Source organism: Anas acuta, chromosome 21, assembly GCF_963932015.1.
Source record: "Anas acuta chromosome 21, bAnaAcu1.1, whole genome shotgun sequence".
NCBI lineage: Eukaryota > Metazoa > Chordata > Aves > Anseriformes > Anatidae > Anas > Anas acuta.
In genome coordinates this window covers 3879989-3893554 of record NC_088999.1, presented here as the reverse complement: position 1 = coordinate 3893554, position 13566 = coordinate 3879989, and the positions used below count along the sequence as shown (strand labels likewise).

At 41.0% G+C, this 13566-nt stretch overlaps 1 protein-coding gene across 5 annotated transcripts in view; it reads right to left on the bottom strand.

Annotated features, from left to right (window-relative positions):
• LOC137842986 (lethal(3)malignant brain tumor-like protein 4) overlaps positions 1 to 13566 on the bottom strand; it is a 49717-nt gene that overhangs the window by 19615 nt on the left and 16536 nt on the right. For all 5 annotated transcript variants that reach the window (XM_068657757.1, XM_068657755.1, XM_068657759.1 and 2 more), the window contains 9 exons: positions 13108 to 13279; positions 11623 to 11680; positions 10388 to 10476; positions 9022 to 9126; positions 8232 to 8367; positions 7647 to 7738; positions 6537 to 6688; positions 4890 to 4966; positions 3344 to 3429 (listed from right to left, as the gene is read on the bottom strand). In XM_068657757.1, the coding sequence (XP_068513858.1) occupies positions 3344 to 3429; positions 4890 to 4966; positions 6537 to 6688; positions 7647 to 7738; positions 8232 to 8367; positions 9022 to 9126; positions 10388 to 10476; positions 11623 to 11680; positions 13108 to 13279 (967 nt within the window). The remainder of the gene's footprint in view (positions 1 to 3343; positions 3430 to 4889; positions 4967 to 6536; positions 6689 to 7646; positions 7739 to 8231; positions 8368 to 9021; positions 9127 to 10387; positions 10477 to 11622; positions 11681 to 13107; positions 13280 to 13566) is intronic.

Here is a 13566-nt window from a genome sequence, read left to right as displayed (position 1 = left end):
TTTCAGATCTTTGCTTTGAGCCTGGGCTTAAGCCTCTCTCGTGCAACAATGGTGCAGGACCAGGAGCCCATGGGTCAGAAGAGTAATTGCCATCTGCTTCTTATGATAACAGCACCTGCTTGTTATCAGTTGTTGAAAACTGTGGCACTGGGGAACAGCGCTGGGACATGAGAGCAGTTCCAGCCACAGGAGTCTCATGCCCACAGTTGCTCATTTACAATTTGCCTCAAACCCCGGTGGCTGAAGTACTTTGTAAAAATTCCAGGATGCCCTTTGACTTGACGTATGCCCTCTGCAGCACCTGTGGATGTAAACCTCTATGTAACAGACAGTGTTTACCAATTTGTTTTTTTTATTTTTGAAGGACTGTGAATTCCTCCTCTGAACTCCTCATCTGGGGGTTACGGAGCACTGGGTACTCATTGAAAACACACCCCTCTTCACTTCTGCACACAAAGGTCAGGGGAGATGACAGTTCTAAATCATGTCTTTGAACAAGACCAGGTTAACAAAAAGATTAATATCATCACTCTTTCCTCGCAATCTTCCTTACCCTTTTCACTGTCAGCAGCTGGGTACAGGGAGGGAGGTCACTTCTGAGATGAGGGGATTACAGACTCCAAACCTCGAGTTTCCCTTCAGTCTTTTCACCTGGATACAAGCTTTTATCCGCAGGCTTCCAGCCACGTGGTACATCACAAGCCAAGCAATCTAAACTGCATTTAGTTTTAAGAGTGTCTGATTGAGCCAGCCAACACTGCCTGACTTTCTTGGGGAAAGAGTGAGTGCTAGAGAACAAAATGCTGCCCAGAAAAGGAGTCTATTTGAGTCTTGTTGAAGGGTTGCTGCCTTTCTGGAATAGCTTCTGAATGTTTTTGACATCCCAAGACAAAGGGTTGAAATAGTGCTGCTGACAATGAAGCTGTCTCCTCCTATGTTTCCGGGTGGAGGAAAAGGCAGAAATCCAGATACAAGATCTACTATTTGCGCTGATGATCAGTGTCTCCAGACTACATACATTAGCTCTTGAAAACTGTTAAAAAATAATTCAGTGAGAAATGCCAGTTCTGGCTCTCAACCCGTATTTTTATGTACTGATTTCCTGTAATTGCTAGCTGGAAAAATAATAATAATAATACAAAAATCAATAACTGTGCCATGTATTTGCACTTCAGACCAACCATGCCAGAAAAATAACAAGGTTTGATCCTGGAAGAATTCTATTAACCGTTGTTATATCAAATGCAATTTTTTTCTGTCTCATTTTCATAGAAGAGTCTTGGATGCTAATTTAGACTCCAAAGTTTCATGAGAGCCAGAATTGGCCCTTCAACCGTTCTCTCAAAGCCAGATATCTGGACGAACGAAGCAATGGCTGCAGAAATTGATGAAAAACAGGAAGAGAGTCAGACAAGGCACTTACATTCCCCCTTGGGAAGATGCTTCATTTTGGAAGAATCCAAAAGAGGGAGTATCCACATTAAAAAGGCTCCCCGCACTGAGCAAAGCCCTATTATCTTCAGGTGACATTTCTCAACACATTTTATATTCTGAAAATCTGAGGAAGCAACGCTGTAATGATAGATTACTGAGGACTGGAGAGTGGCAGTTTTAAGTAGGCTGCGCTCCACTGTTTCTTTTTGTCATGGAGAGTTTTATCACCTTTCCAAAGTATTTGTCTCTACAGCACCAGTTCTGTTGTTCCTCTATCGTGCAGAAGACCAGTTGCTGCATTCCTTCTCTCCTGTATTCTGAAATTCCCCATTTTCCAGCACTGTTGGGATTTTGCAAACGCAGCTCAGAAAAAGGCTGAGCCTACGCTGGGGGTAACAAACGCGTCCTACTGACAAGCCTCACTCATTATCCAGCACACTGCCTCCGAGGTGCTTCGCATGCTGTGCTTCGTGATCGAAGATGCTGCCTGCCCAGCTCTGGAAAACCTTAATCCAAGGGATGCTTTGGAGTTCCACTGTGCTGCAGATAGCTCCAGCTGTGGCCTCACAGCTCTCTAAAGAGGCAAACCCAGCCTCCTCCTATTACGTGACACCCGCCTTGACAACCTACAACAATTTCAAATGGACACCTGCTGAAATCTAGCAATTATCAGCCCTGCTTGGCTGGATTTTTACCTCCCTTATCTGAGGCCTCCTTGATTGCTTTTCCTCCTCAGGCCCAAAGACCTTACCCACAAAATGTAAGGGAGGGCAGCAGGTATTAACCTGCAAGTCTAACTTTATCAAAAGCATTCAAGGCAAATATCACAATGCCACAGGAAAGTTTTTAAACACGCCGCAAAGTTTAGCGATGTGAACCAGCGCCATGGAAGACACTGCTAAGAAATAAAAAAAGCAACTTCGGAATTTATTTATGAAGTTATTTTAAAGGCTTTTGTTGCATTTCTGCTCACAGTGAGCTTCCAGATAAATGCACTGAACTCCACTGTAAAAAAATGAAGCTCAGGCTCCCATGGTTAAGGGATTCTGAGAATCTTCAGATGGTCTTACTCCGTTCTAGGAGTCTGGCAGAGATGCTCCATCACCTGGCAATATGCTTATTCCTGCGGAGGGCACAGCTGGCTCCCCCGGGGAAGAACCACGATCGGTATCAGAACACACTAGTTCTCAACAGGAACTTTTCACCCTACCTTCATTTTATCCTCACCAACCAGGGGAAAAGGGGCTTTACACAACTTCAAGGGGAAAATATTTCAGAGGAGTTTTTAAAATTTAATGTGTGGGAGACCAACCAATGGGACGAATTCCAGATATCACTTTCCCTTCAAACACATACACACATACCACTCCTTCTCCTCCCTTCCTCACCAAACATCCCCAGTTGCAGACCAGTGATACCCAGTTCTGATCCCAGCAAAGGGAGTGTCTGGAGTCTCCTCAGTCAGCACCAGTCCTGCCCATGTCTCCTGGGAGAACCCCTCTGCGCACCCAGTCAGACCTCGAGAAAAATGCCAGCTCCTTCTCCTCCCGATACCCTCTCTGAAGGAAGGTACTGTCCTTCACACATACCTCTGAAAACTACAGTTATCTGAAGGCTCTTCCCTTAACACTGCTAATGAAGAAACTGAAGAGAAACTGAAGACATTTAGTGAAAAATCCTTTCACTAAAGAGAGCTTTCCATGACTTTTTTTTTTTAGCCACGTAGACTGTTGTGTGTTTTGTTTTAGAGAGCTGATTTTAAACTCAGGCTCAAAGTAAAAAACATGCTTTCACCCTCTTAGCACAGACACAGTGAACCACCACCAAATACAACATCTAGAAAGGAAGGGTAGATAACAGAAGTTTCCCCTACTCTTCTAACCTAAGAAAATCAAAGAGATTCACCAACCAGTTTGAATGCTCTTGCTGGAGCTGCCTGGGAATTAGTTTCTTCCAAGTATTTCTCCCATGAGAAGGCTTTAGGATCCTTGTATCCTGAAAAACACGGAGAATTAATATTTAAGTAAGAAAAGCCCAGCTATTGTTATAAAGAACAGAAAAGCAGCTATGTAGCACATGGTTATTATGTTAACTTAGCACTTTTAAAGGATGGCACTGGGAAGTGTTGTTCATACACATTACTTACAGCACACACAACAGCACTGCAAGTTTCCTGAGCTTCTACACAGGCCTTTAACCCTGACCTGAAAAACCTGAAGAGTTTGTTTCTGCACAGCTTAATCAATTCTTACTCTCTAGAGAAAGCTGCCAATTAAGAGCTAGTCAGAGGATTCTGTGATGTGCAATGGCATCACTAAATTAATTTCCTATTTTATTAACCATTCTATGTGTGAGTGCCTGCCAGATTGCAGGAACTTCTCATCTCCTCCTACCTACTCACCCATAGCTGAATAAAATTAGCAGTCTCAAAGCAAGAGGCTCTGTCACCATTACCTACCTACCCAGACACCTACATGGCTGTGCTACTCTAACGACAACAGGATGCATCTCTCTGGCAGCAACTCCTAAGCTACGTTTAAGAAACTGCTCTGCCTTCTTTTCCTCCCTATTTCAGTATTTTTTTTAGCCTCAATATTGTTCCCTTCTGGCAGGAGGACCAGATCACTAATTGCACAGGACAGTCTGCAAATTGCTGCACATAAATCTTTCAGCAGAGAAATGAGAATTGACTGCAGATTCTCTTAGGGGCACAGGCAATCACAATGTGAGTAGGGGAGCTGCACGCCACAGCCTTGTTGTACTTTCCAGAAGCAGGAACAGAGGTGGTGCTGCTGAAGAATAAGGGTCTATAACCCCTTTAGCATCTACAGTAGAAGGCACTAAGGCTAATTCTTCCACTGCAGAGGCAGCTTGTAGTGCTACCCACTCTACTAAACTTGATATGCAGTAATTACAGAATTTCTCACTCCAGGGCTGTCAATCTAGCAAACAGCAGACATTATTTTTTTATTATTTTTAAGGTGAATAAGCACTTGCATTGCCTGAAAACAACACTCGTTTTCCTGTAGGTTCTGTCCTTTTTCATTTGCCCAACATTCTCTTCATTTACTGAATTCCAGTGCAGCAGAAGGCGATGTGGCTTCAGTTATTTCTTCATTTTCAGAAATTCCATCCCATTATCTATAAAATCCTGATACCGATTCCTCTTTCTTCCAACTCACCTTAGAGGAAATTCTGAAAATACTTCAAATTTCTTTCCCTTCTGAAATCAAATTCAATTGCAAATTACCAAACCTTGTTCCTTTGCTCGAAAGAGCTGTAAAACAAAATAAACTGCAGTGCAAAAAGTATGAACAATAATATTGTTCTGTCATTAAAGAATACTGAATGGAATCTGTAAATTCCTGTAAATCTTGCAAATACGTAATTATGTGGAAGATAAAGCCTGCAGGTTTTTTGACTGAGGCAGGAAATAAGTCTCGCTTTCAACATACCAGGTGGTGTTGTCAGCGGGGTTCCAGTTTCTTGGCAATAGCCAACAGGACGAATATACGGGCTGCTAGCTTCACACCTGAATCAAAGAGAAGTTGGCATCAGTCAGTTTTAAAGCAAAAAGAAAAAAAAGAATTTCAGATGCTGTCTGATACGCTTTTGCTAGGGTAGCAGATGCTTTCAGTGGGTGTGATCACGGTGTAAAAGACAAGCATTACCTCGTCAGAATTTATAAAGCCAAGTTTTCAAGGCATTCAAGCTGCCCCAAAAGATGTCTGTTGCTTTAAAAAACAACAACCAAAAAGCTCCCCCCATGGGCCATGCAAACCACACATCACTCTGGACCATCCAAGCTGAAAAATAAAGGAAGCAAGCAAACGGAAACCAAACTCTTGTCCCTAACTGAAACCCAAACTTTGGAAGAAGGGGCAATGACTTTCAATATCTCACCAAGAACTACACGTTACCCATTAACTCCAGCTGAAACCTACTGGTAGTTTGCCCGGTTCCCAATTTTATTGCATATATACACCTCTCGAGCAACCAGAGGAGGGGATGTGTCTATTTGAGACAGCCCCTTTTGTCACATCTGCTCTAAGGAAGGGACCAAAGCAGCCTTTCAGACCGAGGAAAAAACCTGTATTTTCAGCCAAATGCTGCTCTGAAGCTTTGTTTGCTTGTGTTTCCTATTAACATTTCCAAATTCCAAACAAAACATGGCATGGAAACAAAGCTTCATGGGCTACAGCAGTAAAGGAACTAGATCTGAAGACCTGCTAATCGAAACACCAGTGTTACAAAGCTCTGGATGATATATTTATGGCAAAGAAAGAAAAGACTCTCTTGGCACCAGAGAGGTACCTATTCTGGAAAAAAAAATCATACAAAAGGAGGTGAGGGAGAAAACACAGAACACTGATTGAATCAGTGCTATGTAGATAAGCATGTGCCTCGTGTTGCTTTCACAGGCAAATTCAAAGAAAGTTTCTCCATTCATGTGGGCTGGGAAACCTGGGCCAAAGAGGAAAAATGGTTTTTAAACTAATACTTCACCTGGCCCCAGCATGAGGGGTGGGGATCAAGATGCAGATACAGAACAATTGCAGTGCAGGTCAGGACTTCAAAGCCTAAATGTTGGCAATCCCTTCTATTTTTGAAGTGCCTTATCTAAACTCTGCTGAAGCAAATGGGAAGATTTTTACTGACTTCAGTACTTCCTACTTCCAAACGTAAGTCTGCAGGGAAACATGCCAACAGCCATTACTAGCTCTAGAGGAGAGGATGTTACTAATTAGAGGTGTTTGTCACCAGTGGAGCTTACTGTTTTTTATTTCAGTTCTGCCAGAGGATAACATGAACAGTTCCTAACCTGGCCCCCAGTCACCAGCTGCGTTTCCTCAAAGGCTGCTCTAGCAGTTCAGGTTAATCCCACTGACTTTGCACGGAGCCAGCTGAAGAACACACAAACAGCAGGGGAAACTACTGGGCAGTGTCACTTAGTAAAAAACCCCAAACAATTACTTGGATATTTGAAAACTGATTTAAGATCCCAGCTTTAATGACTACACTTAAAATATGAGATGTTAGTGACAGAGTGAAATAAACCACGGTCTACTTGCAGATATATATTAGAAATAGATTCTCTTTACCAGTAGTCATAATTCTCATCCCAGTTATCAAAATGAATTAGCAGGCGGTTATCCACCATGTCAGTGATGGTTGCAACACACATCAGTGACGGATTCTTCTTGTCCACTGCCTCTAGTTTCATTCCCAGACGAAAACCAGATGGTGTGACAGGCTGAGGAACAGGACATCAGGAAAGGGAAATCAGCAACATTCTAGCCCACGCCATTTAAATCACTGTTATAAACTCATTAGTTGCAGGTTGTAACCCTGAAATCCACAGACCAAAACACAAGCCACCAGCAAGAGGGCTACAGACGAGATTTCCATGTTTTCTGGCAATAAACATTACTATTTCTGAGAAAGAGCTGGTGCAGCCTGAGTAACTGAATCTCCAGGTATACAACAATACAGATCTCAAACCAAACCATTCTGTGATTCTATTCACAGTTTTGTGCTGCTAAGTACTGGCTGAGGATAAGCATGAGCACTGATGGTTCTCTCTTATTAGTGGAAAAGTTGGAGAGTATCCAGACACAAATCTACGTGGTTGGGCCCTGATCCCTCTGCAGACAGTGCTCTGTCCACTGGCAGCACCAAATCCACCAGGCTGTGGACTTTGTGTCATTTCAGTGACACAGAATGGGAAGCAGCGTTATAAACAAACTGAAGCTAACAAAGGAAAACAACAGTGGGTGAAGGATGAAAAATACTCAAGATCCATGGCCTCATAATAAATCCCATGGCGCACATGAGCATGCTGCTGGAAACCAGAAATTATTTTGGAAATGATTAAATTAGAGGAAAGTGACACAAATATCTTGACTGCAGGGACACAGCAAAACAGACTGTTGTAATATATTTAACAAATGGTAGAGTAAATCTTTTCCTCCAGTATTAAGGAAGAAGGGAAATACAAATTCTCTGCCTGGAAAGCCAGTGACTGGGGGAGGGAAAAAAATGTACTGGCTTCCATCTTACAAATAAATCACAGCAGGAAATAGCTTGCATCTGATTGTACCATGGCTGTACCTCTGACATGAGCATATTAAAAACATGTAAATATTCTGGTCAAAACTTGCTTGGCATCAGATCTGATTTGAAAACATCTTGTATTCAATATCACCACTTACAGTGCTGAGGGTCTTAAAAAGGCTTTTTGGAGCTGCTTGAGCTTTGCAATTCTTCAAATAGGAAGCCCAATTAAATTCTCCCTCCTTGAAACCTAGAACGAGAGATAAAAAGATTGTTTTACACAAACCCATTACATTCAGATTGGTTTTTCAGAAATGGAAATTACCTGGGAAGAATATGAACTTTGCATGATAACTGCCCTTCTACAATCTTCAGGGGTTATGCATTTCGGCTAAAACATCTCTCTCTTTTTCAGTATAATGTCCAGTCATTAATCTCAACCTTCAAACATTTCTAGGAAATTGAATGCCAGGAAGAATAAAGTTCTGAACTCCAAAGAAACTCCTTTGCTCACCCAATAAAGAGTTTCTAATTTGACTAACAACGTCAATCTTTGGGAACATCAAAAGGAAGTTGTTATGTTCTTTTTGTGATTCACTATGTTAATTACACCTCTTCCCTTTAAGCCACTCAGATCGAGTTCGACAATGAAATCATACTAAAAATGAAACATGCACAGCCAGGACAACTAGCTCTTAGTAGAATTTATGGCGTCTTGCACACCATTTTATTTTTGTCCATACCTTTAGGAGGGAGCAGCTTATGGCTTGTTTTTTCACACCAGCCGACAGGATGGATGTCTGAGGAATCAGCATTAACCCAGAAGTCATAGCACTCCGGGTAACCGTCAAAATGTAGTCGCATTCTATAACCTTGTACCTATAAGCAGGGATCATACAACATTGTTATATAGAACCTTAAGAAAAATACTAACATGATGTTTTTCCTGTATTTTGATTTATAGATAAAAGTGTAAGACCTGGTCTATTTCTCAAAAGCCTAGTTTTATTTTTCCTGATTTACATCTCCCAGTTTCTATGGTCTTCTTTCCTCACTTCAAAGAGCTGACAACAAAACCAGTCGGTGTAACTTCAGTGGACTTGTTTTTATTCCATACCCCACATATTCCTGTGCTGCAACATCCAGAGTGCAAATGCAGCAGGAGAACACTTATGTCTACGTCAGCTTGACACAGATTTCACAGAATTGAAGAAACATAGCATTTCCACTTGCTTATATTTACTAAGTCTCGGGGCCTAATAGCATTGTTCTTTTCACATTCATTCATTGCATGGAATTAAAAGGTTTATTATTATTATGAAATACAGTTGCAAAAGTCTGACTACAAAATCCTACAAAAGTGGGATTTCATGGATTCTTAACCACATAACCATATTCCTACAGTGTCACTTTGAAATCCTCCTAATCATTAATTAATTAAAATACAACTATTCCTATGTTCCTACTTTTTATTGAAAAAGTATCCTAAATATAAATGGGATTTTTGGAATCAAAGATAGGAATAGCAACTACCTCAGCCACTGTAAGAACACAGAATCGAGATGGGTGTTCAGGGTCCAGCCCTTCCAATTTCATTCCAACTTTAAATCCATTTCGGCCTTGTGGGAATGATTGATACTGTGTGGGAGAGGAAAAAAAGACAGAAATTTGTTTTTAATTTCTAAAGAGAAAATCTATTGCAGAGCATTCATCAGATATGCTTTGAATTTTCAACTCAGAGCAGAAAATTCTATCACTAAATGATTGCTGCTTTAATAGACAGGCACAGGTACAGAGATCAATAACAGCATGATCACCATATTTCAGGTTTACTTGTTATTCTAATTAATCTCTGAAAAACACTGAACCATGAGTCTGTTGCAATTAACTGCGAACAAATCTTTCAGCAGATGCAGAAATGAGCTCTATTCAAACACAAAAGAATCCCCTTCACAGCCCAGTGTAGGAGGGCTGGCAGAAACAAACAGCCAGGAAAGCTAAAATCATTCTGCCTGTGTCAGCACGAGGTCAGCAGTCCAGACTTCCCCAAAAGGTAACTTCTCATCTTCAAATGATGGAAGGGAGAAAGAATGTTTAAGCTGGAGCCCATTTACACAGCTATTCCAGAAAGCATTTGTGTTATTAATTTATTTGCAATCTGAATCCAAATTAAGCATCTGAAGTATAGCAAAGGCTTAAGCAGAAATTTCAACTGCAATTGCAAATAGCTTATTGCATCTGCTGTAGTTAACTGCCTCTCCTTCTCATCTCACCCTGGACGGTGCAAACAGCTCTCTCCTTTGAAGAATTCACTGTGAGTTGAACTTTTAATTTGGGCTGCAGCACCAGAATGTAGAAGCAGCTTCCCCGCATCTAAATTCATCTTCTCCTAACTTCAGTGCACCAGACTGTGGATGACCACAGCTTCCCTTCTAACGATTACTTCTCACTGAGGTAATCTCTGACACTCTCAGAGCTAGCTGACTTACAGTTTTCTACATAGGAAGGCTGGAAGGGGCGTAGTACAGACACAGATGAAACACCGGACATATGAAAGACATTAAACTGTTCCTCTATGATGTTGCTTAGAGATTGCCTAACAGCCAATTTATTCTGAGCTACCCAAAGCAGACCGAAACAGTCATTGTTTATTTGTGAGTGGGATTCAATCCGTGGTTTTTACAACGCTGGTTTTGGATGAGACTCACAGGGTAGATGTTTGTTTCCACAGTGCTTCAGGGCTGGAAACAAACATGAGGTTTTCACTGCCTGCTTGCAGTAAATAGCTAATAAATGTAACTGCTGGTTTGAGGATAGTCTCACATTCTACTTGCATTGAGTTAGTAATTCTGGGAGGCTTCCTGAGAAAAACAATGAAAGAGCTGAAAAAGCTGCCAACCTCTCTGAACAGTTTTAGGGGAGCAGCTGGCATCCGTTCCTCTTCTAAGTAGGAAACCCAGTTCCATACCTTCTTCTTTGCAGGAACAACTAATCAAAAACAAAAACAAAAATGAGTGTTTCTCCCAGACATCTCCCGTTTTTCCCTCTCTCCTCTTTCTCCTCCCATTTCTGCAAATCATTTTTACAGCACCCGGAGCAGCTCCAGGCAGCGGCGCTGCTTTCTGATCAGGTGCAGAGTTACTTTTACAGCGAATAAGGAGGCAGCTCTGAGCTCAGCTCCGCCAATGCTGTTTTGCTGCAGTACCCCAGAGGAGGCAGTGTTACCCAACTTTTGAGGAAAGGTACGAATTCCAACAGTAGGACAACCGTGCTCGTTCCTCATTAACAAAAATTTATCGCATCGCAGGTCAAATGAATTGTGGCACCCAAATTGCTGGAAGCTACCCATGGAAAGTTGCCACGGTAAAGTTTTGACAAGATATAATAACTTAAAATAGTGGAAAATGATTCCTTCTGATAATTCACAGAGAAATAAGGGGTTAGATATGAACTAAATGACAGCACAGAGAGGCATATAACTGCAGCTGAAATAAACCTAAAACAAAACAATGAAAAAACAAGTGAATTTTCATTCAATTCACAAGATTTTTTATATGTACAGATATATGAATACATATTTATAACCTGCTAATACCACAGTGCATCTACTACAGAGGCAGCTACCAGTACATACATGATGAAGACAACTTGGCAGGTGCTTGGATTCATTCTAGCACAACCATGGTCATACACACAATAAATTACATTTTAAATGCATATTAAAAATCCCCCCTGGTTATGCTAACTCCTTTAAGGTATGCAACAAATTTAACCCAAAAGTTTGCCATCAATCTCATGTTGCTTACAATTTATGTTCTATTTGTCATTTGTGGCTATGAAGCTCTCCAAAGCCAATGGAAACAAAGATTCTTATCGGCTTCAGCGAGCTTTGGATCAGGCTGTCTCCTTCCAGATCCTCTATGCTGTGCCCAACATGCAGGCAAATCTAGCATATTCTTGCTAATACATTTCAGAAGACTGACTGTGGTAAGAGGGTTATGTACCTAATAAGCTATTCTGAATGTGAAATGAGCTCTACTGTCCTTTCTTCTTCTGTTTACTATTATTCACTTTATAATAGCTAGTAAAATAATCTATAAACATTAAAGAAAAGAGACTATGAGCTTAGCTCACCTTGTTTTATTGGTTTAGTGTTTCTGCGGCTTTTCATATTATTTGATTTATTCTTCTCCTAGACACAGATACGTTAAAAAAAAGTTTAGCAATATTGTTGTTTCCTCCCTCTGATCATCTCACAATGCAGGTACAATAAGGATGTAACATGTAACTAACAGGACTATTAGCTAGCATTATTTCCCTTTGAATAACCCTGCAAGAGCATTAGTAGGGTACGTTACATAAATAACTTTGATCCTGCAGTATCCCAAAATACTTTACAAATTAATTAATATGCTACTGAAGTTCATTTAAACATGGCCATTGAAGAGCAGTACGAGCCCTAAACCTCCATTACAATACACAGGATTTGCTTTCTGCAGTGCTAGATTTACTGCTCACATAAGCAACCTCACTGTAATGCTCCATTTTCCTTTTCCTTTCAGGGGTTCTTATGTCCATCTATGCCAGGGAATGGATACAGGAAAAAAAAAATCACTTATGAAGCCCTGAAAGAAGCAGATGCTTCAAGGAACTATTGCCATAGATGAACACCCCAGAAAATATCTCCCTGTGTCACATTCCAAGCCAGATTGCCATTCAAAGTTCTATGTCAAGCTCATTAATTCACCCACGGTTGTCATTTCTTGAAGTAGAACAAAAAGGGCAAAATGTGAAATGCAAAGCTGCCTGCCAAAGCACGCCCTAGAAGAGAGAGTGGGGCAGTTTCAAATGAGGAGGAGGAGAAAGGGAAGAGACGGAGGGCAAGGACTTCTGCAAACATATATACTGAAATCTCTCTCGTATGCATCACAGAGAAAAACTGAGCAATAAGATGAACTAATCATCAGAAATTTCATGACATCAGAAATTTCAGCTTGCATTACCACCAAGCACCTACCCCAGTGGCTCTCCATTAGAAAAACAAGTGCAATTTATGAACATAAATGTAATGGTTCAGGTGTGAGACTGTGCACATGGCAGCAGAGTGCAGACTTGCACAAAGGAGTAGGATGCTTAATGAATATTAAGAAAAGCTGAGATCAGGACTGAGGTACTTCTATGCGTACACCATTAATACATGTTTCTTGTGGTGTAGAGAATGTACATACAAGTAAATTATAAAAAGCAATCAAACTCTGCTGTTTAGACACTAATCTTCAGCCTCACGTAGTATTTCTTGACTGTAGTTAGGTGTAATATTTGGGAGGGCATGTATTCTTATTGGGAAATAAGCTCAGTGCACAGGGCTATAGCTACATCTATATTACATTACTGCCTGAAATCTTGACTGTGACTTCACACGAGCTATTCACCAATATGACTCCTCAGATTTCAGAACAGATATTCTCATTCCTGAGGTAAAATCAGGATCAGACCCAGACCATTCTCATGGGTACAGAACAACCTCCCTTGGCTCAGTTTTCCTTGCACAGTGAAGCCACAGACTTCTACATGCTCTTTACAGTTCTTGTTAAAGAAAATACATGTGGCCTTATTTACCTCATCCTCATCTGCATTTTCCTCATCATCCTCAGACTCCAGAAGCAGTCTTCTCTTCCTTCGGAGACGTTTGGCAGGTCTGTCAACCTCATTCACCTGACAGCCAATGCCGACATTAGGATTTCTGCTATTTCCCCTGTTTCTGCAATCATCTGGAATGTCTTTGGTATCACTATATGTTCAAAATTGAAAACAAAAACAAATTAAAAGACCAGTAATATTTCTGCAGGATTCCCAATGTCTCTGTACCTGTTTGGCAGAATGAGGTTGCCTGGGCTGCGAACCTAAAGAAATGAAACATGTTTGTATGATTTGCTGTAAATTTATCTTTTAAAATACTTAAAAGTACCTGAATAGCTATCGCTACCAAAGCAGCTCCAGAGGGTTTTTAATACTGCCTTTTTACAGCTCTGTGGAAAACAGGACATCATCCTTATCTACAGGAGAGGGAACTGAGGC